The sequence below is a fragment of the Caretta caretta genome, chromosome 14 (assembly GCF_965140235.1).
Source record: "Caretta caretta isolate rCarCar2 chromosome 14, rCarCar1.hap1, whole genome shotgun sequence".
In the NCBI taxonomy this organism is placed as follows: Eukaryota; Metazoa; Chordata; order Testudines; family Cheloniidae; genus Caretta; species Caretta caretta.
In genome coordinates, this window is record NC_134219.1 from 17981407 (window position 1) to 18007741 (window position 26335).

The following is a 26335-nucleotide window of genomic DNA, read 5'->3' on the forward strand; positions in this document are numbered from 1 at the left end:
CCTCCTTATGGGTATGAAGGATAAAAGGACTACAAGCCATGCTCTGACCCTGTGAGTGACCTTCACTGAGGTACTTTAGGCATCAGAAATGCCAGTCTGTCAGTGTCTTCTTTGTACTACAAGATGCAGAGCTTTTAAGTCAATCTCTTACGCTAGGGCATGCCATAATATAATCTCAGACTCCAAGGGATCTGACCAGGGTTGAAGGAACAGGTGCTGACAAAAGTGCTCAGAACTGGGCACGGGACCAGACACCTCAGTATTAAGCAATGATAAAAGCTATCCAAACAGCTAAGCTAACATTACAATGCTAATTCTTACACAAATTAAAGGAAAAAGCTGATGAAGGAAGACAGCATGCTAGTGAGCCCCAGAGTCACTGCTTTCCATAGAGGTTTGTCTCAAAGGAGCATGTATGCCCCTAGAATGGTAATGCATATTGACAATCCATTTAAAAGAGAAGGGGAGATTACTTACTGTAACTGGAGATTCTTCGAGATGTGTGGCCTTATCTGTAATTCCACATGTGGGTATGCATGTGTGCCATGCGCCAGAATCCAAAAATTCTTCAAAGCAGCATCCATCAACCTGAACATGTGCAGTAGTTTCCCTTGTGCTCCTGACCAAGGGCATAAGGGGCAGTATGGATTGATGACTCTCCAGTTCCCTCTTACCACAATCCAACAGGATCCAAAGCAGAGGTGAAGGAGGGCAGGTGGTGGAATACAGATAGAGCCCACCCATCTAAAAGACCCTCCAGTTACAGTAAGTAATCTCCACTACTTCTTCGAGTGCTGGTCCCTATGTGTATTCCACACATGGGTGACTAGCAGGCAATGCTCAGAGTGAAGGAGGGTGCAAGGAAGCTGGTAGCCCAGAGAGGGGTGCCATTTCAGATTGGGAGTGGGGAGAGGAGAACTTTAGTGGTGATTCCAGGGGCTACACTGCAGATACAAGTAGTTTTCAAAAATAACCAACCACCACTACCTTGCAGGCTAACTACTTTAAACCTTGTGATACTGAAACAATTTGGATGATTCACACAAACAATATTTTATTACACACTAACTCAAAGATTGTTTCACAGTAACACACAATGGAAGCACTTTCCATAGCATTGGTTTTTGTATTCTGACTTTCCCAATGCATAAATGATTGATTGACATTCTAAATTTAATAGAATTCCGATGAACTTCATGTTTATATGAAGGAGGTAAAAATATATTGTTCAAAATCTTATAGCAGTAAGATCAAAACTAAAAATGAAACAAGATGGCCCATACTGTGTTCTCATTTATACAACTCCAAATTCAGAATAATGGTTGAAACCCAGGCAATTTTTTCCAGATTTACAGCAGTACTACAGAGAACAGAATTTGCCCTTTTGTGTTTGTTAGTGCAATTTCTGTTGGAAACTGTGCTAGAGACAGCTATGGATAGTGATTCTCTGGTAAAACCTCTCCCTAAGTGGCTCATTATATTGAAGAATTCATTTAGCACAACTTATTGTAAGTATTAAAGTGCAGCTAAATTATTAGAACTTACTTGATTATGTTTCTTTGTAAAACTTCCGTAAAATAAAGATTGGAACAAACATTGCCTCCCAGTAATATGAGATCTTTGTGTAGGACCAACTGAAATTAATTAACTATGGTAAAAGGTCCATCTGTATAGAGATCATCCACAACAAAACCCTTTCATTGGCCGGGGGAGGGGAGGGAGGAGGAGAGAAAGCCATTTAGATATAAAATTGAACTTAAACATACTCCACAAGTTATCATCATCCAATACTTGTGCATAGGTAAATGAAGGGGCATTCTGGAGGTAGCTCTTGCTCTTTTTGTTGAAACACTCGTGATGAAACTAGAAGCTGAGGAGATCTAAAAAGAAACCCCCCTGGATAATTCAGAACTACACTGTGTTGCTGCTGGGCATCATTTACCCTCTCCGATCTTTCTCCTTTAATTTCTTTAGGGTGCTGTTCTAGGCATTTTAGAAATAATGCTACATCATGTCAGGAAAAACACTGGCATCTGGAGTCGATGTGATCTCTGCTTGGTCAGTAGGTTGAATGAAACCACACTTGTAGTCCCCGCAAGCGGTGTATAGCGAATGGTGATAAGAGTAGTCCCTGCAGGGGGACTGGGGAGGTGGATTGTGAGGGGAGAAGGAAAGAAACTCTATAGAGTATCCCTGGTGTATAATCTCCAGGACCCAAATGTCCATGGTGATCTTGTTCCAGGTGTGGGTGAAGAGGGTAACATGACCTCCAAATTTGACAGGGGAAGGCGTAAGTGTCATGAACAGTGGTGAGGAAGTCTCAACCTGCATGTAAAAAATGGCCTTTGGCCTGAGGCTGGGAATAAGCAGAGGCTGTGGAAGTAGGAGCTGCCAGTGGTTCAGGTGGACACTGATAATATGGAGCATCTGCAGGGGGTGGTTGTGGCCTGAAGGGCTGTCTCTGGTTTCTTCTCCTGGGGGCTGAAGTGTAATGGACTTTTCGTTAAACAGGTGGGACCTGTCGAAAGGAAAGTCTATGGATAGTGTTTTTGACCTCTCTAGAAAAGCCTGACAATTGGAGTCCCTTTGCATGACCAGGCCTGTGTGGCCAAACTTCTGGATGCAGTATCTCCGGCATCTACTGCAGCTGGAGAGTCAACTTTGTCACTAGTTTTCCTTCGAACAGAAAAGCTTGGAATTGGGCTCGGTCTTCCACTGGGAGTCCGTAAATCTGACGTAGGTGTTGAAATTGTATTTTGTTAATAAGGCTTGGTAATCAGCTAAATGAAATTGCAGACCTGCAGAGGAGACGACCTTCTTACATAGGAGGTCCAGTCTCTTTGGTCCCTTCTCTACCGATGTCTGGTAGTGCAGCCTAATTCTTTCTGTGGCCACCCGTACCATCAGTGATTTAGGGGCAGGATGGAAAAATAGGAAGTCAGCTCCTTTGGCAGGAACAAAGTAGCATCTTTCGGCCCTTTTTGGCATGGGGCACAAGATGCACGTGTGTACCAAACTGCTCTGGATGGATCTAATTTAAGAACATAACAACGGCCATACTGGGTCAGACCAAAGGTCCATCTAGTCCAGTAACCTGTCTTCTGACAATGGCCAATGCCAGGTGCTTCAGAGATAATGAACAGAACAGGTAACCATTAAGTGACCCATCCCATTGCCCATTCCCAGCTTCTGGCAAACAGTGGTTAGGGACACCATCCCTCATAGGGCTTCGCTGATCAGAAGGGCTACTCTGGCAGGTCCTTGTGGTTGTAAAATGTCCAAGAGTCAATGCTGAGGGTCCTGGACCTCTTCCAAAGGGATATGTGGATTTTTAGCGACCCTTTGCAATAGCTGCTGGTATTGCTGGTGGTCATCTGGTGGGCAAGACAACAAAGGAGTGACGTTATCATCTGGATGGTAGGTATCGAGTGCCTGTTGGGACTCCTGTGCCTTCTCGGAGATACTGATGCCTCCATCTCCTCTGGCTCTTCTGATTCTGAAGACGAATCCATCAGTATTGGTGGAACCATTGGTAGGGGGCACTCCTGCCCGGGGGATGTAACTATTCCTGAGACAGTTAGAACGATTCCTCCTCCAGGGTAAGGACATTCCTCAGGAGGGCAGGGTCCAAGAGGAGTGGAGACTGCAGGTAAGAAAGTAATATATCCTCTGGGATGATGAAGGTCTCCATAGGGCCCGGAGTTTGGGGAGTTCCAGCTGGGACACCTGAAGGATGTGGCTCATCTGTTGCCACTCGTCAGTCTTTGGATAAACGAGGCGGTACCAATGAGGGGCCCGGACCCCACTCGTAGAAGGGACTGGTGTGTATCTGTCTTTCTGCTTTGGTCCCACTGTCACTGCTGGGACTCTCTTTTTTTGTGCCTTGCCCCCCAACCTGGGAGTCTTTGTCAGAACCAGTTCCGTGGGTTCCATTTGTGATGTCTTGCCCGACCTAGATCAGCTCAGGGAGGAAATGGGTTTCTTATGAACAGTCCTCTGAGGGGACCTGTCCTTGCGCCCATGAAGTGTCCCCTACTCTCATGGGGAGCCCTGTAGGAGTTGTCTTTGGGCTTCGGTAGTAAAGGCTCTGCTCCAAAGCTCGTGTTTAGAGGGGTGCTGCTAGTCAGTTGAGGCCGATATACTGTGGGAGGTGGGAGGAGAGAGTGGGCCCTCATCCTCCTCCATCAGAAACTTCCTACAACAGAACTTTCATGCCTCTCTAGTTCTGGATGGAAAAGATGAGCAGATATTGCACTTTGCTGACATACGTGCTTCACCCAGGTGGTACCGGCACCACTGATGCTTGTCACTAGTGGAGAAGGAATGAGGGCAGGAGACGCAACTCTTCAATCTTGGGACTCTGGGCATAATCCCAGGACCGGGGAGGATTGTCCCCAGAATGGGGGTTGGGGAAACTTATCCTATACCTACTATAAACATACGCTAACTAAAACTAATAAACTACATATAAAATCTATTTACAACAAGTTTACTTTACAGATTATGCACTGAAAAAGAGGACATGATTCCAATTCAGGCCATGAGACAGTAAGGAGGAACTGGAAAGGCATTGATCCACATTGCTCTTTATACTCTCAGTCAGGAGCCCAAGGGAAACCACTGTGCATGTGTGAGTCAGTGGACACTGCTCTGAAGAATGTCCGGACTCGGGTGTATGACGTGTATGTGTACCCATGTGTGGAATACACATAGGGACCAGCACTCGAAGAAATAGTAAAATTATTTATTCATACACTAGTATTTATGTAAAGGATTATAGTACATTTTCTAACTACGCAGATATGAGATCTGCATGATGCAGAGCCATGAATTATTATATATAAATGTACAAAGTAGACAACGTTAATTTCAGCGTCACTCTAATGTTGGCACAACACAAATAAAATACTGGATGCATCAGAATCTCAACTATAGCTAAATAACTTCTTTAAGCCTACCTGATTAGCAGTGTAAAAATAATTTAAAAATGTTTAAATTCCCCTCCCTTAAAAACACCTAAAGTCATTAAATAGTTAATTGAGTATTACTCATATACACAAATAACTGAAGTTTTAGCTTGAACAAAGACTACTTTCTGACAGCTTTCCAGATGATAAAGGATATAATTCAACATTACTTAATGTGATAAAAAAAACCTCCCGTCATCTCTCACTCCCTTCAAGTTCCACAGCCTCTTACCGGACATAGCTTCGAGTTCCACTGCTCAGGATACCAGGAAACTTGCTTCAATGATAATTATGATTCACAATCTAGGCAAACACCCACAAGTGACTATGATAGCTCAATCTACGTTTTAAAGTCCTTGCAGGTCCTACTGACAGCTTGGTTATAATTCTGCTCTGCGCATTATAGTGTTCTACTAGACTGCTTTCTTCGGACAATTTACATATTAGGTCACAGCATGACCACAAACAACAACTAAGCTACCTTTAGTTTGGTCCATTTCCCGAAGCTATGGACCCCTGTTGAGGTGTACTAAAGTCCAATGACTCAGTGTTTTAGAGAGGATCCCTCTTCATTCTGGAGTAAAACTTATGGGGAGAGGGATGGAGAAAGGTGAAAAGAATATTTATATATAATAATTTTTTTCCAACCCTCTCTTGGCTGATTTTAGGGATATACAAATCCATCTTCTCTTTCTGCTTGATCCTGTAGTGAAGTCACAAATCAGGTTTTCATGACGTCAACTTGTTGCCATGGAAAGAATTGTGATTTCCTGACTTTGGCATTATGACTTCACTGCTGTGTCAAGTAGGAGAAAAGGCTGGGTTGTGTAGAGAGCAAAACCAAACAGATATAGTATTTAAACATAATAAGAAATCTCCTGGAAAACATGTAGATTTATATTTAAGCCTGAGAGTTTTCAACAGTATGAAAAGTGGTAAGTTTCCAATAAGAATCCAGGAATCTCCAAATTCTGACTTAGCGGGCCAAAAATGTCTAGATTTATGGTGGAAGTTCAACAGTAGCAGCAAAGCATGAACACTATCAGATCCACCTTTCATCTGCACATAGGTAGTACAGACAATTCTCTACCGAAAAAAAAAACCAGTATATACAAAACACAGGAATAAGACAAGTATCAGAGGGGTAGCCATGTTAGTCTGTATCCATAAAAACAACAAGGAGTCCGGTGGCACCTTAAAGACTAACCGCTTTATTTGGGCATAAGCTTTCGTGGGTAAAAAACTACTTCTTCAGATGCATGAAGTGAAAATTACAGATTATGCTTGTATCTGTAATTTTCACTTCATGCATCTGAAAAAGTGGTTTTTTACCCACGAAAGCTTATGCCCAAATAAAGCGGTTAGTCTTTAAGGTGCCACCGAAAGCCTTGTTGTTTTTTAGGAATAAGACAGTTAGTTCAAATGTTTGGAAGGAAGGGAAACAAAGTGACTACAGAGGTGCAAAGTGTTTGTGTGACTTTTGCTCTACCTCCACTCTTGAGAAGATAGCGATTAACATCTTGTATGGTGGTATTAATGGTAGGCCCAGTCGGAACACTTCCAGGAGTGACATCTGGGTCATTCTCAGGGTCAATATTCTGCAGTCCTTTCCACGGCACTCCAGGATGAAATTCTATTTTAAAATAGCAGAAGCAAGAGTCTATGAAATTACTATCCTTTGCTCTAAGCTCCCACACAAAAGACAGACACTGATTCAGTAAATAAAACCAACACTTAGATTCAGTGACATCAGTATTTTTAAGGTAATATTTTTGTGTTTTGTTACCTGGTGGCCAGTTAATGCTGGAACCATTGGAGATTTTATCACTATCAGTTTTGGCACGTGACCAGCTGTGAGGAACAGCTACAGGTGGACTGGCTGGTGAATCACTGTTTTGGATCAGATCGTACCGTCCATAAGAGTCATCAATGGAGGACTTTCCTGAAGGACCAATACTTAGACCTCCAGGAATAGCACCTGAAATGATAGAAGGGAAAAAAATAATTTGTATGGGGGCAGGACTCATTCTTTGGCTGCTCCTTTCATCTTTATTACATTTTATAATTTTTCTTGTCCTTAAAACTTTCCAAATTTTAAAATTAAGTAATGTAATTAAAATATACATACAGTAAGAAAACAAACAATTATTCAAGATTTAACACAGTTCAAGATAGTCTCTCTTGGCACTCCCAGGATCTGAATCTGATGAAAACCTCAGTAGCACATCATACTGTAAGTTAGCTAACAGCAATTCAGAGATCTCTGTCAAAAACAAGCTCAAATGGATAAGGTGATTCTGAATAGGAATTAGAAAACAACAAGTTAATGTGGGGATGTAGAAATAGTTGCAGGCTAACAGCTATCATCGAAGTGAAATGATTTGTGCTGCTAATGACAAAGAAGCAGGACACAGTAATCTTAACAGAGCACAACTCTGAGCAGCGCTGGGAATTTAGTACTCAAGATTTTGGAGGTGGAGTTGGGGAAGGAATTTAAAATGCATTACAGTTAGGGCAAAGGTGATGCAGCTCTGTACTGAGGTACACTGGCAATTCTGTGAGGGATGTTTGCGTAGTGCCTGCCACATTAAGGCTGGTTCTAGTTGGTGCTATTATTCACTCATTTTTCTGAACTACATTCGCCAAACCAAAAACATTTTTAAACAAAGCTTTGATGGAAGGTTCCATGTTCTGCAACCATAATGAGACAGCCTATACCATAAGAAGTTCTTTAAAAGTATTAATTTAATAGTTTATAATCTGAAAGGGTATTTTGTATGAGCTCTTATAATAGAGAATGCCTGGAAATTAGGTTGCTTTGCCAATCTGACCATCATGTCCTAAGAGTACTAATTGATAAACGTAGTTGACATACCATGCTTGCTAGAATTCTGGTCAAGTGAAGAAGCAGCACTAGATATATTATCCATGGAGTTGGGGTGTGTCCACTGAGGAAGGCGAGACTGAGACTGAGAAGTATCCTTCACTGACAAACCACCAGTCATGTCCATGCTGTTTACATTCATGTTCGGATTCAGTCCAGCTTAGGGGAAGCAGGTAGGTTGTTACATATTCCTAACATTTATACTCCCCCAATCTCCAACATTAATTCTTGGTGCTTAATGTCCACACAAATGAGTTATTGAACTTTAGATTTCAAATAGAAATAGTTCTGTATATACTGTATGTCAATTTATCACATGCTGGTCTCAGCCTGCTGCTCAATAAATTCTACTCTTCTAAAAAATATCACCCTTTTGTTTCTGCTAAAACTCCCACTAACTTCAGATAAAATTAAACCATTGACAATGAGAAAAAGAACTCACCATAGGGATGTATTTTAATGCCATCGGCATTTCCACTTTAATTCTTCCTAGTTGTCTCAGAAAAGGCATTTTGCATTAGAATTCGAAATTAAAACAAGCAAGGAATTTGCAACGTTCCATCAGTGACAGATCATTCTGGTCAACTTTCCAACAAATCCTTGGATTTTTTGGGCTACCAATGTTTTTTAAAACGATTAACACCTCAGCAACCAATTGCATAATACTGATTTGTTATTCTTTAAGTTGCTGCTCTTCTACTCAGAGTCACGTTTAATGTATTTAAAAATTATAATAAAGACTAAATGATACATTTTTATATCAATACATAGACAGTATTCTAGGGAAGAACTTTTCATCTTTCCAAGATGGGGATCTTTAGATTTTCAGGAAATGATTCTGAAAGTTAACAGATCAGACAGTGCTGAGCACCTTTCAAGTTTAGGCCCTTCATATACTTATAAGCACCTTTTTGACCTTGTGGTGGTCATCATCCTAGTACCTAGCATACACTAATATACCTTTTCAGCTAACCTGTAAGATAAGTAAGTATCATCAACCCCACTTTACAAAGATTAGATAGAGGCACAGATAAATTACGTTATTTGCCCTACGTCACACAGGAAGTCTCGCACAGATAGAAATAAAATACAGATCTCCTGAATCCCACTCAATTGCCTTGCACACAAGACCATCCTTAATATCCTCCTGGTGCAAGTTTTAGTGAAAACCATATAGTTCAGTTAGAGTGGAACTGGTTCACAATCACGCTACATTCTGCTGACAAAAATAAACACATTGACATCTAATGCACTGTAATCCAGCTTAAAGAGGAGGGCAATAGCAGTGCTGGAAGGGCATTTTCTGTAAGAGATCCTTGACTTTGGAACTTCCCCCCCCTTTGGTGCACCAGAATCAAGAATTAGCTTTCTAAGTATGCTGCTAAGTTCATAATTTCTTTCAGGCTTTTGGGGGAGTGAGTTGAGGTAGGCTATTATGACGACTAGGTGTAGGGCTACTACAGTGATGGGGATAAATTATTGTAATTTTGTGTAGCAACTCAATATGCATTTTGTTAACATGCTTCTTGTAGATTCTCTTGTATTTTATATTTTTAGTACTGTAATGCACCTAGAGCAGTGGTTTTCAACCTGTGGTCCATGGACCCCTGGGGGGTCCGCAGACAATGTCTAAGATTTCCATAGAGGTCCACACCTCCATTCAAAATTTTTTAGGCTTCCACAAATGAAAAAAGGTTGAAAATCACTGACCTAGAACAAAGGATAGGTGCTCAGAAGTTGAAATAATTAAACATATAAACACTATCTCCTCTCTTTTGTAAGTGGAAGCTTAAATGAAAGAAACTTACCAAGAGGGTAAGGAGCAAAGGTGTTCGGAGAAGACTGTTGCTCTTTGGTCTGCAGGTCAGGTAGGCCGGGAGCCTGGGGATGAGGTGAAAAGCTATCCATGGCTGATTTGCCTGCAGAGGGGTGCAAAGATAGATGTGGAGGGGGAGGCTGCTGCTTCATAAGCAGGGCCTGAGCCAGCTGGCGCTGGTGCTGCTGGATCTGCTGCTGCATGTTATTGATTGTACGTGCAACCTGTCACCAAAGATTAAAAAAAAAAACAAAAAACAATCAACAAAAGCTAGATAGTACAAAGGTGCACAAGCCATGCTGCCCCATTTTCTAAATTGAATCAACACAACATCCAGCCCTTTGAAACAAAGAATTAACTGAATTAAGAGTTCAACAACATTCTTTCAAAAGTGAGGAAAGTAGAACTGCATTCAGTAACACTGGTACTCTTCTCTTTCAATATAAATCCATGCAATACAGTTTGGTTTACTTAATGCTACTCTAACTCATTTCGAGTAATGAACTAGAATCTTTATAGGCAGCTGAAACCAGAATCTAATGTTGAAATCAAAGTTGGCAGGTTAAACTTACTTGCTGCTCCTGTTGTCTCATAGGTCCGGAAACATTACGCTGAGCCTGTAACATCTGCTGCTGGATTTGTAAACGTTGGTACGCCTACAATATGAAACAAGGAAGGTCAAAAGTCATACATTAAAAAAAACCTAACATCCTTGTTTAAAGTGTGTTTGTAAGTTACAAAATATAAGGAAAGTGTTAGTCCTGTACTTAGCGGGGAAGGAGAGCTAATAATGGCTGACATCAAGAAGGGTGAGGTGTTTAATGCCTATTTTGTTAAAAAGGTAAATTACGACAAGATACTTAATACAATTAATATTAACAAGGGGAAGGAACACAAGCCAAAATATGGAAATAACAGGATAAAATCTATGTAGATAAGTTAGATGCACTCAAGTTGGCAGGGCCTGATGAAATTGATCCAAGGGTACTTAAGGACCCAGCGAAACAATCTCACAGAATTGAGAGACAGACGTGGTAGATTATCTAGGAGAACTCATGGAGGACGGGTGAGGTTCCACAAGATTGGAGAATGGCAAAAGTAGGACCTATCTTTAAAAAGGGGAACAAAGACTACTGGAGAACTATAGACCTGTCAGCCTAACTTCGATACCTGGAAAGATACTGGAACAAATTATTAAATAATCAATTTGTAAGCAGCTAGAAAATAACAGGGAGATAAGTAATACCCAACACGGATTTGCCAAGAACAAATTATGCCAAATCAACATAATTTCCTTCTTTGATAGGGTTACTAGCTTAGTGGGTGGGGGAGAGGGAGCTGTAACCATGATACTTTGATTTTGGTAAGGCTTTTCACACAGTCCCAATGGAAATGTGGTCTACATGAAATTACTATAAGATGGGTGCAAAACTGGTTGAAAGACCGTACTCAAAGAGCAGTTATCAATGGTTCGTTGCCAAATTCGGAGGATGTATCTAGTGGGATCCTGTAGGGGTCTGTCCTGGGTCTCGTACTATTCAATATTCTCATTAATGAAGAGTCTGTTTATTAAATTTGAGGATGTCACCAAGATGGGAGGGATTGCAAGCATTTTGAAGAATTTGAATTCTAATCCTAATGACTGTGACAAATTAGAGAATAAATATGAAATCAACAAGGTGGAATTCAATAAAGACAAGTACAAAGTACTACACTTTGATTTTTCCTTCCTAAGGCACAACTACAAAATGGGGAATAACTGGCCTGGCAGTAATTCTGCAGAAAAGGGTCTGGGGGGTTACAGTGGATCACAACTTCAAAATGAGTCAACATGATGCAGTTACAAAAAAAAAAAAAAGAAAGAAAAAAGTCTAATGTCATTCTTGGGCTCCACTTGGCCCCATGTGGCATCAGTAAATCCCACAGATAATCTGCCATTAAATAATGAACCTGAGATTAGAAAGGAGAACGAGGCCAGCCCCGTCCTTGTGTGGATGCGAGCGGCACAGTTATGTTCCTGCCACTCTTGGTGTTTGATCTTCTGTGTGGGACAACATAGTGGCCTTATGACACTTATACCGTAACATTCTTCACTGTGTCAGAGCCCCATTATGATGAACTAATGCAATGTTATGATCTAACTAGAGATTTACGCATGAGATTGGGGCCTCCTGAGTTCTCTTCCTATCACTGTTTTGGCACACAACATCTCCATGCCTTAGTTTCCCGTTTGGTAAAATGGGGACAAAAATACTTATTTCTTCGGGGTGGGGGTTGTGAGCCTTACTTGCTCAACGTATAGCAATATATTATAATGTATAGCTATATTAAGAGGAGTGTCATATTTAAGACATAAGTAATTGCCCTGCTCTACTTGGCACTGGAAAGGCCTCAGCTAGAGTCCTGTATCCAGTTATGGGCATCACACTTTCAGAAAGGCGTGGACAAATTGGAGAGAGTCCAGATGAGAACAACAAAAATGAGAAAAGGTTTTGAAAACATGACCTATGAGGAAAGGCTAAATAAATTGAACAGGTTTGCTTTTTGAGAAAAGACGACTGAAGGGGGACCTGATAATAAACATTAAATATGCTAAGGGCTGTTATAGAAAAGATGGTGACCAATTGTTCTCCATGTCAACTATAGGTAGGACAACAAATAATGGGCTTAATCTGCAGCAAAGGAGATTTAGGATTAGGAAAAAACTAACTATAAAGACAGTTAGGTACTGGAATATGCTTCCAAGGGAGGCTATGAAATACTCACTGCTGGAGGTTTTTAAGACTAGGTTACACTAACACCTGTGAGGGATGGTCTAGGTTTACTTGGTCCTGCCTCAGTGCAGAGGCTGGACTACATGACCTCTTGAGGTCCCTTCCATTTCTACATTTCTATGATTCTAAAAATGCAAACTGAAATATTCTTGCTTCCTGAAGAAGGTTACTGCAGCAAAAGTACATTTTCTGGTTAAAAAGAACTTTTGAAAGGATAAATATATTTTTGCTTTAAGTATATTGATTTTTTTAAAACGCAATTCAGCTAATAAAACTTAACTGTTGATAATGAGTATGACTCTCAGCAATTATTTTTCACTTAAAGATGGGAATGAGAGTTTCTCTGCATGATTCATAAAACTAGAAATGAAAAAGTTAAGGGAAATTATGAAAACTATTTATCCAAACAATAATGTGAATTAATGTTTTTCAGTGCTGTCCAAACAGACTGGTAGAATTCTGGCATTTGGTCAGATTAAAACAAAATAAAATGAAGTCATACAGGACCAGGTTCTGACATCCTTACATCAAGTAGTACTTTACTCCAAAAGTTGTACCACTGATTTCAGAGGGACTAGTTGAGGAAAGTTTCAGGGCTGTTTTTTCAAGCACCATCCTGCTCAGTTATTAAAGAGTGTGAATCTAATTTTCCTCCTTAAAATTGAGAAAGGCAGTCAGAGATTAATAGTGGTAGCAAAGATTCTAACCAGGGACGATTTCCGTAAGTGAGTAAAAGTAAAGTGTTAATAGAAGAAATTTTTAAAAATAAATCAGCAGTTTTAGTCCTTACAACAAACAAATAAAACTCTATGGCTACAGAAAAATCTATAGCTCCCAAACAATATTTGTAAATAAGATGTCACCAAGCCACATATTAGTAGGGCTATTTGAGAGCATGCTATACAGTACACACATCAAAAACGGAGACAACTGACTTACTAATTACAGCTACAAGAATGAAAAGGACTAGTGTCCTTGGTATTAAATGACAATACAGAAAATTAGTCACTGTAACAATTAAGGAGCATTAGGAAAAACAAAACATGCTTTTACGTCTTGAAGAATACGTAACTTTCAAAGGAATAACTATCTTTAAAAAAAACAAAACAGTAGCAATGTACTTTCCATTTTTAAAACTAAGCTGGCACTTCTCTTATTTTAAATGTGATGTGCAAATCTGAAAAAATGTCTTCAAGTCTGATTTACATCTCGTTTGCTGTGCCTTTTAACTCACCAGCTGCAGCTGATAGAGCTGGTTCAACATCGTCATATGCTGAGGATTAATTGGCGAGGTTAATAGTGCAGGGTTGAGACCAATGTTTTTTGCTGCAAACTGCAAAAGCTGTGCTTGAACCTGGGGAACAGAGAATACAGCATATCAGATTTAAGCGCAGTATGTTCACTGTTAAAACTGCCCACTATGTAAATAGCCAGTAAGAGCCACAAATCATACACAAAATAAATTTGCAATTAGATGAGTTGTCACCAGTTTTAGAATCGCTATATCAAATATAAACAACAATAACCACAATCAAATCTGCTTTTCTGATGGATGCAGAAACAAAGAAAATAAAGAGTTTTTTAATGGTGTTTCTGTTATCAATGCTGGTCCAAATCATCTGGTCATGTTACTTCATTATTTAGAATTTTTTTCATATTGAAAATATTCTTACTCAGTATACAGTCGCTATGAAACAAAGATGTGACAGTTTTTTGTGCTATGCAATTCAGTCTAACCTGAGGGGATAGAAACTGAGGCACTTGAGCACGAAGACTAGGCTGGGATGAGTTAAGAGGTTGCACTGGCGGTTGCTGCGGCTGTTGCATGGTCCTGGCTTGTGCTGCTCCGCTATTGCCAAACATACCCAGATTGCCACTCGGTATCTATAATATGACAAAGAAGATGATCTTATATCGATGCAACATTCCACAGACTCCATGACAGTGACATGCTTGTGCTGCCTTTTATTCTCAAAGATCATGATAAGCATAGACAACGAAATGATCACATACAGGCTTATATCTATTTTGTGGCAAGTTTTACTGAAGATGTGGTTTAGAATCAGGCTCGTAAGTAATAGCTATAAATCCAAGACAGACATTCCAAGCCTGCTAAAGTTTTGTACAGTTCTTTGAGTGGCACCAGAAGGTTGAATATTTTCCAAAATAAGTCTGCATGACTCTAGGATGTCATCCAAGAAACGAATAATAAAATCATCTGCCAAACACATTTCTGTGTCCATGAGAAGGGGCAAAGAATGAAATCACTAAAATCCTATCACCACACATGACTGAATTTTCTAAGTAGTGTCCATGTAGCCCCAATACACTTCTGTTTTACAAAGCTACTGGCAGGGCTTTGAAGCTGTGCTCTGGCTCTGCTCCAGCTCCAGGCAAAAACCTGCAGCTCCACTGCTCCGGAGCTGCTCCGCGCTCCAGGCTCTGCTCCAAAGCCCTGGCTACTGGTAATGTATCTGATATTAGTGTAGTCACTGTTCCCAAAGGTGTGCCTAACGGTTTGTAAATGCTGGAGAGCTACTGCTGTCAGAAAAGCAGAAAAGTGGTTAAGCATACTCCACCATGCTCAAGCTACCTTTTTATAGTCAATGCCACAAGAGAATGCTACAAGATTTTTCTATATTCTTCTCTCTTTTCATGATCAGCCACAATTTATGACCCCACAAACATTCATAGTTATAAATGTTCACTCCACTTACTTTCCTTTCCCCTCCTTTCATTTTCAGTCCCTCAAATCCTCTTCCAACAAGGCAGATAAGAAATGATTCCCACCCTTTAGTCTGCTAGACATGCTCACTAAAGAGATATGCAAGATCTTTCCCCACACATGCAAAAGCTAACAGTCTTATCTCAGCAATTATGGTAGAAAAACTTGATATAACTCCAGCCTCATCACAAGGTTGTATCATCACTGAATAATCAAGCCAGTGAAGGCTAATTAGAAGAAAATTTCTGTTTTAAACAACTATTCTGGCAATCAGCAATGCCTTAAAAATACAGAAACACTATATCAGTCATTTATGGTTTAGTCAAATATACCCTATATATTTTAAGTTCCTTGTACTTCAAAATACAATGTCCAGTATTATAAATCTGTAGTGCTGCATTCTCCTCTCAATGGACGCATGTAAGTTTCAGGTTACAGCAACTACAGTTAAACAGCGGCTGTTAAAGTGAAATGTTTACAATGACATTTCATATGAACAAAATTTGTTCATATTTGGAAATAGTGGTTTAAACTGAAAAAGGGATGAGAAATTCCTCTAGTAGTGAGTTCAAGAGAGCCGAAATTCAAATTGTGATCTCTCCCAACAGCCTTACCTGTCTAGAAGAATTCAAGTTTTGCATGCCCAGCCCTGAGGCAATCCCGCCCAGGGTCTGATTAGGGAGTGCACTGTTTGAAAGGGGGAGCTTCAGGCTTGGTGAAGGCAAAAATGGTGAAGTAGTGGGCTCTTCCACTAGGCCGCCATCCTGATTGGAGAAAGAAAGGGTGAGCTGTGTGCCGTGTCCACAAGCAGACAGAGCACCAAACAGTTTCCCATGGGAATATAAATGGGCATGGATGAATAAAAAAAATCAAAATGTTAAAAAAAAAAGGCATGAGTAATAGGGAATGGAAAGTATGGGGTGGAAGAAAGAAGAAAAAGAGAAACAGGATTAAGGTACTGTTCTTTTTTACTTTTTGCACATTGCAAATGTACAGATGCATGACCATTCTCATTTCCCATCCAGAATAATCAGGAATTGGTGCTTATGTTAAGTTTAAAATCTAGTATGAACATGATAAAACAAATTCCATGGCCTTGCAGGCAACTTCAACCTCATGAATCAGACCACTGCCATACAACTGCTTTTACAACTCACTCTATTCTCTCCTCTCTTGGCACCAGGACATTAAACAGTGGAAAGAGTAGTGCAACAGCAAATTTCAGAAATCTTTCTCCCTGCAGTTTGTTTGCTGCACTGTCAGAGAAACACAGCACCCACTTGTGACGTGCACTTTGTAAAGCTAGAACTAAGGAAAGACCAGATGAGCTCGCTTTACAGGTTCTTTAGCAGAATGCGATGTGATCACTAGTCTGGGTTCAGTTCCAAATCCCAACTCAGCTGTTCAGAAAGCATGTTTGCATTAATCCTCTTTCCCACTCCAGTTTCAACTGGATGATAAGACTTGTAACCTTGTTTTAATTTTCGTGTAGCACTGACTTACTAATATTCATAATTAAATTCTGCTATTCTCTCTCTCTCTCTCTCTCTCTCTCTCTCTATGCGAACGCAAAAAAGACATTTAAAAACTACTTATATCCTAAGTATGTACTCTCCCTGGTAAGTGATTAAAGTGCTGAGTCCCAAGAAACATGAGACAAGTTTTTAGAAGTAAAAAAAAAAAAAAGTCTTTTGCTGTTCTCTAGCACCACAAAAGATAGCTGAAAGAGGAGCATATCAAATAAAGCACCTAACTGTGGGAATTCTCAGGAAACTTTATGTTCTAAGTTACCCTGTAAATATGAATTTTCAACAGCAGTCCTTTGTGCAAAGGAAAAGTTTATCATCAGTCAAAGTGACACTTGATTTGGTGTTTGAATATCCTGAGGGGGATGCTGACATTTTCTAATGATATCCCCAAGGCCTTTCAGCTCAAGATGTTTTACATTCTACTGGACATCAGTCATACTCCACAAACAACTGCAGCTTGCATGACAGTAACAGGTTCAAAGATTTCTCATGCCTAGGTCATGGACATGCGTTAATTTTTTTTTTTTGGACTCTTTAAAGTGGAGATAATTCCCAGTGACTTGTGTGTTCTTTCTTCCAGGTGCCATTGTTTTCTACACAAATAACAACAGTGTTGGCTGAGAGAGTAATGGATGTAACCACTAAATATTGCCAAAAGCAGAAATATCTACTGCCACATTTCCCCTCCCCCCCTCACCCCCATTTAAAAAAAATGTACATTGATTGCAGTGCTGGTGAAAGTGCTAGACTGACTACTATGGAAATCAAAATTTTCAATTTCCAGAACAGATGTGTTCTGCTTAGCTGCAATGCCACCTCCCCCCGAACTTCAATAGTGTGCCTCAACCCTGAACCGGAACAATCAAATGGCAAGTGTAGTTCAGTGTCCATGTTAATTTGGCCTTTGGTTGTGGTTTGCAGTTTGTGACGTGGGATATTTATTCTCTAGAAATGGAATTGAGGTAAACTCATTTCATTTTAGGCACTTAATTCAATAAACGTTAAGGACTTTTGGTTACTACCAATTTAGGGTAGGCTGGACTTATACTAATGACCTAGAGATTTGTAACCCATTACTAAACTTCAGGACCATCCAGTCACAGCCAACTTTCCCTCTCTTAGTCCATCTCTAATAATCTTGTTAAAAAAAAGGTGTACGCTCCTCCCAAGTTCAACCATCATGTCTCCTATCCATTAGTACAATTTCTTATATTTGACTCCCCATAAAACAATGAAACCAATATGGAATTTAGTATTTTATCAGAGTTGATAAGATTGTAATCTTCTAGGATAGGACCATATGCTCTTGTGGTTGTATAGTGCAGAGCACGCCACGGGTGGTCAGTAAGGCAAAGTTACTTATTTCCAGTTATTTGAAAATCTCTCATGGGATTCTTTCTTGAGTCTCATACGCCAAATGAGAGACAACAGAAATCCCTTTGTGCAAAGATTTTTAGCTGTGCAAGATACTGATAGCTTCACGAGACTCCCCTACACCGCAATGGTCACATGCCACCTAACTGCCACTACCTGATTCCAAAGGGCCTTTTAAACAGTACTGGATTTGCATAGAAAGCCAAAGCTTTTCATACAAATCAATTTAAAAAATAAGACAAAACATCAGTAAACAATTAAAAAAAATAAATACAATCCCCCCCAATCCCTGCTAAAGATGTAAAAATATTACATACATAAAGCTGAAAAGTAGGAGTATTTGGAGGGAAATCACACTTCAGAAGCAGATCACACAAACCCATGCAAGTAGATAGGTATGTGCAAATCTTGCAAGGTGATCTATTCAAAGAAGCAGTGATTACTATACTATCTGTGGAGCTTGAGAGAGTTTTCAAAATAAAAAAATACAAAACACTGAATCAGATGCTTCATGGATAGATGAGGGAACGAAGTGTGTGCGAGTGAATAAAATATCATAAAAAAATCCACCAACCAACATCATCATCTACATACAAACAGACAAAAGCTCAGACTATGTCCTCCTAAAAAGAGAGAAACTTTCAAAAATTGTCCAACTCATTAGGGACATCTGGGACAAGAAGATAGAGAGCATGGATAAGGATGAAGAAACTCACTGATATTCACCTCCAAGTACTAGGCGACAGCCTGGGCAGAGGGAAGTGGTTTGTGGAAGGAGCTGAACGTGGCAAATAGGCATCAAAGCTTTTAGGCACTGGATTCTTCAATAAAGGTGAAGAAGAACTGTTGTTTAGTGAGCAAGATAGTACTGAAAGAAAGGACAGAATTTGTAAGGAAGGAATTCCATGTGATCTTCCAGATGCTCTAGGGTCCAGCAGCAGGTTTGGAAGAAACATACGGGTGGTGTGAGCCAGGCCTGAGGGCTATTGGTATGAATGGAGCAGTGTGGAAGAAGGCATAAAGAGTCAAGAGAGGAGGAGAGAGTAGAATTGAGTGAGTCTACCATGAAATCAATAGAGGTGATGTTGAAGGCAAGTCAATTAACAGGCTTGAATCTGATGCCAAACCAGTCAGGAAACCATCTTTGCAGTAGCAAACTGTATGATGTAACAAATCTCAGAGGTTTGGTTGCAGTGTCATGAGTTTGGCAGGTTTTCCTCTACCAAGAGACACCATGTTCATCAAGCTCTTAAAACTGGGAGTAGAAGACTTAGCTGTACTCACTTTGTAAGATACATTTTTTCTCCACCAGCTGGGATAAGGAGAGAGCCATGCTAAGTTTATTCTTCACCAGCTCATCAAGAACAGGATACAAAAGCACAGAAATGTGGGAGGGAGCCTGGTACAGCTATCAATCTTGGCCCTTTGGCATTTCTGGCTCTGGACAAATTTGGTGTTGGGCATCAAAGAGTTCCCTTCAAGACAACCTCAGCCACAAAGCTACATGGAGCAATTCAATAACACACAATACACTGATGCAACTTAGTCTCAAATTGCTAAATGTCGCACACACATGGAGAGGGGGATCTTTAGCTGCCTGGAACAAGCAAATTGGTGGTGGTGGAGTCTGATGGATATTGCCCCTCTCAGCATCTTCTACCTTTGGCACTTTAGTGGAAGCATCGCCTCTTTCAGTGATCTGGTATTCAATAGTATCTATTTAGTTTGCTAATAAACCAAGCCTCAATATGCTCTAGAGACTTTAACTATGAGGTGGTCAGTGCAGATCACCTTCAGACAACCAAGTAGATCCTCTAAATTTTAATGAATACTGTCTGTGAAGTTATGAGTGGTGGTAACATTGAGTGCTACTTGTCAGCAATGGAACTCAGATTAGACCTTTGCTTCAAGACAAGATCCTCTGAAGTATACTGGGCTGACTGACGGTTTCTCTCATAGGATCTTCAGGAGCTCCCCTCCCAAACTGATGGCTCCACTGGACATCCAGGTTACAACTTCAAGCAAATCTTATATCTGAGCAGAGCATACTTGACTCTTAGGTACAAGATAATATGGTTGCAATCATGTGTGAGGGGCACTGCTAGGCTGCATCTGTAGCTCTTGAAGCCACTGGACTTCTTCCTTTTAAAAGACAAGATGACATCCTGAAAAATAATACAATTCAGAAAGCACTGAGTGCCAAAGCTTGACTCAGTGCAAAACAGAATAAAAAATGTGTGTTATGTTGAGAAAGCAAGTCAAACAAAAGCTTCAAGGCAAATAAGTGTTTTGCTCCACAAACTACAGCTATCCCAAAGCAAGTAAGGAGTGCAGCACATCCAGAAGCAGACCCCAATGTGGAGTACTGAGGAGCTGGAAGTCCCTCACCACAATTCATAGGGCAGAAAAAGAATCTGAATAAATAAGTGTTGAACAAAATCTTCAGAGTGGGAGTAGCAGAAAGGGCATTTGGCTTAACTCAGAAGAGAGCTGTGGGGCACACAGCTCAGATCATCCAAAAACAGCTGGCACGCAGAAACATAGAAATATTTAATAACTTACTGGAGACTCAGAAAAATCAAATAAAAGGATACCTGGTGATTTGTTGAAACAGTGGGCTAAAGGAGGGCTGGAGCAGTGGTGGACTGAAGATCTTGATGCAGCTAAGGCAGTGAGCTTGTTCACTGACCAAGGACAAAGCTGAGCTGGCTAGAAGGGACTAGGGATTAAGGCAGTGCCAGTTGATGAATTCTTGTACTGAAATACCACCACTCAAAAGGCAAAAAAATCATTGAGAAGGTGAGTTACTCTAGTTGCATGAAACTGAAGTATGAGAATGATATATTTAAAAAAATACTATTTTCTCTACTTTAGAGAAGAGATTTTTTTTATTTACTAGCAAGATGATCAAATCCCTATCTAACATTAACAAGTAAATATCTATTTAGGATCATGTGGAATGTTATTGTTGAAAGAAAAAGTCATTGTGACAGACTATGCATACCCTGACAGATAGGGATTTTACTTGCTGTATAAATACTGATTAATTTAGTACTTAATATTAAATAGTTATGCTTAACATAGATTTCTATATTATGTACAATATGCTGCATAATGTGCCTGCCTCTCTCTCTCTCTAGTAATGATATAACTGCTCAATGTGTAATCCTAGAAAAGAAAAGGTTAACTGACACATACGCACACATTTTGTACACTTGAGTATGGAAAGAATCTTTCACTTACCATGTTCATTAAGGCATCCCACAAACTGACTGATAATAGTTAAGAATGAGTGATGAATTTTAAAGCAAGGGGAAGAGGATAGTAAGAAAGATGAGCCATGGGAGACAGAGAAAATTATCAATTTAGTCTGGTCTAAGGAAGGATGGTAGAATAGATGCTGATACAACAGTGGTCTTTGGGAGAATAAAGCTGATCCCCCAGAAACAGGGAAGTGTTTTGTTAACATACATTCACTTGGAGGAAAACTGCAATGAGACTAGATTGATTTTAGTAACAGTAATAATTTTTAGCAGTATTAATGTAAGGTGTGTCTCTGTTTAAATATAGTAACTTGTTTTATACTTTTCCTTGTTCCTGATGTGACAAAGTGCCTCCTCTACCTGGGTGGGTCTTGCACTTATTGGCGGATTTGCTCGCCTTGGAGCTTCACGGCAGCACTCAGTTTGGCTGTTTTTGTAAACCCACAGTCCTGGTCAACTCCTCCTGTGTCTGACCAGGAGCTGGGAGGTTTGGGGGGAATCCGGTCCCACCCTCTACTCCGGGTTCCAGCCCAGGGCCCTGTGGAATGCAGCTGTCTAGAGTGTCTCCTGGAACAGCTGTGCGACAGCTACAACTCCATGGGCTACTTCCCCATGGCCTCCTCCCAACACCTTCTTTATTCTCACCAAACCATCTTCCTCCTGGTGTCTGATAATGCTTGTACTCCTCAGTCCTCCAGCAGTCTACATTCTCACTCTCTGCTTCTAGTGCCTCTTGCTCCCAATTCCTCACATGCGCACCACAAACTGAAGTGAGCTCTTTTTTAAACCCATGTGCCCTGATTAGCCTGCCTTAATTGATTCTAGCTGCTTCTTGATTGGCTGCAGGTGTTCTAAACAGCCTGTCTGCCTTAATTGTCTCCAGAAGGTTCCTGATTGTTCTGGAACCTTCCCTGTTACCTTACCCAGGGAAAAGGGACCTACTTAACCTGGGGCTAATATATCTGCCTTCTATTACTCTCCTGTAGCCATCTGGCCCGACCCTGTCACACTGAATAGAAACTTCAGCTAAATGTTTGTGTTGCAAAGTGCAAAGTAAAAGTAGCAGAAATTATCTACAATGGTGGTCACTAAAAAATTAATATTTAGCAATTACAGCTCAGTATCTGAGATACCAAATTTATGTTCTATTTAAAATGTAGGAAAAGAATTGTGGCATCTCAAAAAAAAGCTGTGGAGTAACTGCATTTTAATGATGACCACTGTAGGAAAGAGTTTAATATACAGAGGAGGGAAACTGAATGCTTCAGGGGACTGGTAATAGACACACCCTTTCATGCGTAAAGCACTAGTTTTAAGCTAGCCCAAATTGATAGACAACAAAGTCATTATCATCAGGTGAGTAGCCTACATAAAATGAACTGGTTTCAATGCAGTTCCTAGTGGGTACTGATTTTCAACATTATTCAAGAAACAAATGGGAGAGGAATCTCAGAATCTCAACTATCCTTTTCTCTCCTAATAATTCCTATAGAGGGGTACTGAGATACATTGGTGGGTCACTGCGGGGAGGTTAACAGTGCCAATGCTTTTGTTGTACCTCTTCTGTAACTTAAGAAAGCATTTCAACCTACAGTATAGTCAATTTGTCCCTTTCCACAAGTTGGTGGCTGCTCCACAGAGCCAAGAACACAGGTGTGTGGTAGGTGCAGTTCACGAAGTTCCTGCCACCTGTACCTTCTGCAGTAGGAGGGAGACCCTGGCACACACCTATCTCTGCTCCAGTGCACCAGGTTGCCTCCCCACTTCTGGCTCCTCAAAACTTCGTGCTGAAGTTCTCACACCCTTTTCCTACAGCCTTTTGTGTCCAAGGCCTCACAAAGACATGAAAACCTCGTCTAGACCTCCTCCTCCTGGCATTGGCCAAGATGGCCATACCTGAGGTTAGGAGAAGAAAGCTTGACAGGGAGGTTCTCTGTGACTGGGAAGACTATTTTCAGTCCCTACTTGTCTCACATATCTGAGCACAGCTCCGAGTGTCATCCACTAACTCCTTGGACTGCTTCACAGAGCAGTGAGGGCTGACTGGGGGACTGCTTGGTATTGATATCCAGTGCCCTCATTTTATATCTACAACCTGCACTACTGTTCCTGGTTTGTTTGTTTTTTGTTTAGTTTTTTCTTCCCATACCATGAAATTAATTATTCCTCAGTTCTTGTGGCCCTTCCCTTGAATGAGGGGCAGGCCGTTAGTACTAAGTGGGCTCCTCTCACCTTTGCAGAATTTACAAAAGGAAAAAAAAAAAGATGGAGAAGACGGACACATCTATACCTCTTTTCTTCATTTTGTTTGTAGTGCTCTCCAGATTACTACAACAGTCAGCAGAAATCAGCAGCTCTTCCCCCACCCTGCATTGTCACTACTGATTTATAAATTACACTCATACTTTTGAACTTACCTTGTCAAGGAAGGTGGGGCGGTCCATGGAAGACTCTTTGGAGATTGATGGTGGGCGGCAGCCAAGGGGTTTGGTGACCATTCCATTATAGTCGGTCACTCCCATTCCACGCTTGTCCATTTCCACCTTCTTTTCCAGCAGAGTACCTGCATAGAAGGGAAGAGTGGAAGCAAGACAAGGGCTGGTGATGCAAGGGTAAAGTGAGTCTGCAAAAACTTCTAAAACCAAAACGACAACACTAGTGTCAGTTATACACCTATTACAATTAATATTAATTTTACAGTAGAAAACTAAAATACACTATCTTTGAAAGCACTACAAATTACACTCTGGGGTTTGGCATAGAAAATAATCACAAAACTGTATGTGTTTTCTTGAAATACTCTTTAGGAAAACAGAAGCTAATTTAACTGGAATAGATCAAACTTTATAATCATGTATTCATTTACTGAAGTACCTTTTACGAAAAGTGTTGGTTAGAAAGACACTTACTCATGGCCTGATCGAGATTCATATTGTTGCTCTTCAAGGCCTCTTCTGCTGGCTCTCTCTGCAAACAATAATGTGGGTTTGGTTATATTGTGTTTCAAGCAAGAACACATTTACAGGACTCCAAACTAAATGGGAAATTTCAAGATTCTCTTTAATACTGGGGTAACACTGACATGTATTAACTGAATCAGATTATGTTTACACGTAACTTTTTTGCTTTCACCAATTATGACATGCTTCCCAGAAAGATCTGGCTTGTCTCACTGGACAAAACGTATATTCTTCTCTATAAAGTTAAATTATATTCTTTTTATAACTGAATTTGTAACCTTATGCAACGGATAACTTTAAAAATATCACCACACACCCCTAACTTAAAAAAAACAAACGAAAAAACTCCCCAAACCACATAATACTCCCTATTTCATTTGTTTAATAGGGGAATGGGGAAGAGAACGAAGACTATTAATAAGTTCAAAGTAAAACCCATGATTAAAAAAAGCTACAAATATAAAAGTTCTACAGGTTTCATCAAAATTAAGCATGTCAGTATCTACACTCAAAGGGTATTTTACATGCTCTTTTGAGGTTTCACAAACTATATTAGAGTAAATGGCCAAATATAGTTAAAACAACTGATTTCCCATTTAGGAAACATTTTTGTATCTGCAGTCAGAAAGGTCAAACACATACACTAGAAGCTACAAAAACCAAGCTGCAGAAAATCCTAGAATATGAATGTTACTTACTGGGAAGCCCATGTCCGTGAGCTGTTTTATCAGACGGTTCATGATCCAGGCCTCATCTTGCTTACTAGATGTCTTCATGCCCTAGGTAAACAAATTGGAAAGACCATTAATCATCTATTTTTCATATTTATAGCAATGAGCTGCAGCCCAATCTATGGCAGGTTTCCCTTATTAATACCGTATGTTGCTTCAGGGTATATTCATATGTATATTTATAACACATTCATGAAACCTACAAAACAGGATAGAATTACATTCCTCTTCTCCCCAGAGGGCACAGAGCAAATTTTACCTCACCTGATCAGGTGTTGTAAAGAACTACTTGCTATCTGCCTGATACGCTGGATACTGCAAATAGCTAACCCTTTCTCTAAACAGCATTATTCATTTCAGTTATCAGCAGGAAAACAAAATAAAGTCACTCAGAAATTCTGACATAGTACAAAGTTCCCTCAAAATACCCAACAAACTGAATATGCAAACTTAATCTGTCAGAGACCATTCAATCCATCGGCTGCATTGAAAAGACTGAAATAGACATCTTTAGTAGAGCTCTGGGCAACTTCTCCACTTCAAGACCCTGAAGTGCAACTCTCTGAATTACAGAGGAACAAATGTTAAGGGTTGGGACAGTAATATAAAAATTGTAATACTGGATCAAACCAGTGGTCTATCTAGTATAGCTGACAATTATGGAACAAGCTGCTCATAAGCAAAGCTAAGTCTGTAAATTAGAGGTTGGTTCATGTCCTGAAATTTGAGGGTTTATATTTCTTGTAATATAAAAATTCCTAATGTAACTGTGGATGTTCTCTTGTTTGAGTTTCATTTTGGTTAAATTTTGCTCTCTTCCCACATCAGTTCAGGCCACAAAATTATACATTCCCCCTTCAGATGTAGGAGACAAAACAGATACTTTTTTTTGCTTATGAATTAAGCTGGACCATTTCTTAAGAGACCAACATTTGATTTTTCCACTGCAAATAAAATCGTTTAAGAGGTCATCAGTATGATTTATTTGTGAATACATTAAAAGATCTTCATAATACATAAATGTTCATGAAACTGGTGAGAAACAAAAACAATCAAAAACATCAGACACCACTCTAAAAGTAAAAGAAATTTTTGTAGCCTTCCATCCACTGCCTTACACTACCCCCCTTGGGAATAGTCTGCATGTTAAGACATTCTAGACACACCTACAACAGACTAACTAAAAGAAAAGGAGTACTTGTGGCACCTCAGAGACTAACACATTTATTTGAGCATAAGCTTTCGTGAGCTACAGCTCACTTCATCGGATCTGATGAAGTGAGCTGTAGCTCATGAAAGCTTGTGCTCAAAT

General features: G+C 40.1%; 1 protein-coding gene across 16 annotated transcripts in view; it reads right to left on the minus strand.

Annotated features, from left to right (window-relative positions):
- TNRC6C (trinucleotide repeat containing adaptor 6C) overlaps window positions 1-26335 on the minus strand; it is a 584248-nt gene that overhangs the window by 15616 nt on the left and 542297 nt on the right. For 12 of the 16 annotated variants that reach the window (XM_075119317.1, XM_048817810.2, XM_048817811.2 and 9 more), the window contains 11 exons: window positions 24991-25071; window positions 24242-24299; window positions 23750-23895; window positions 15781-15954; window positions 14179-14325; window positions 13676-13795; window positions 10240-10323; window positions 9660-9891; window positions 7843-8010; window positions 6754-6945; window positions 6457-6600 (listed from right to left, as the gene is read on the minus strand). In XM_075119317.1, coding sequence (XP_074975418.1) covers window positions 6457-6600; window positions 6754-6945; window positions 7843-8010; window positions 9660-9891; window positions 10240-10323; window positions 13676-13795; window positions 14179-14325; window positions 15781-15954; window positions 23750-23895; window positions 24242-24299; window positions 24991-25071 — 1546 coding nt within the window. The remainder of the gene's footprint in view (window positions 1-6456; window positions 6601-6753; window positions 6946-7842; window positions 8011-9659; window positions 9892-10239; window positions 10324-13675; window positions 13796-14178; window positions 14326-15780; window positions 15955-23749; window positions 23896-24241; window positions 24300-24990; window positions 25072-26335) is intronic. The other 4 variants (XM_048817812.2, XM_048817822.2, XM_048817815.2 and 1 more) reach the window with 2 other exon arrangements.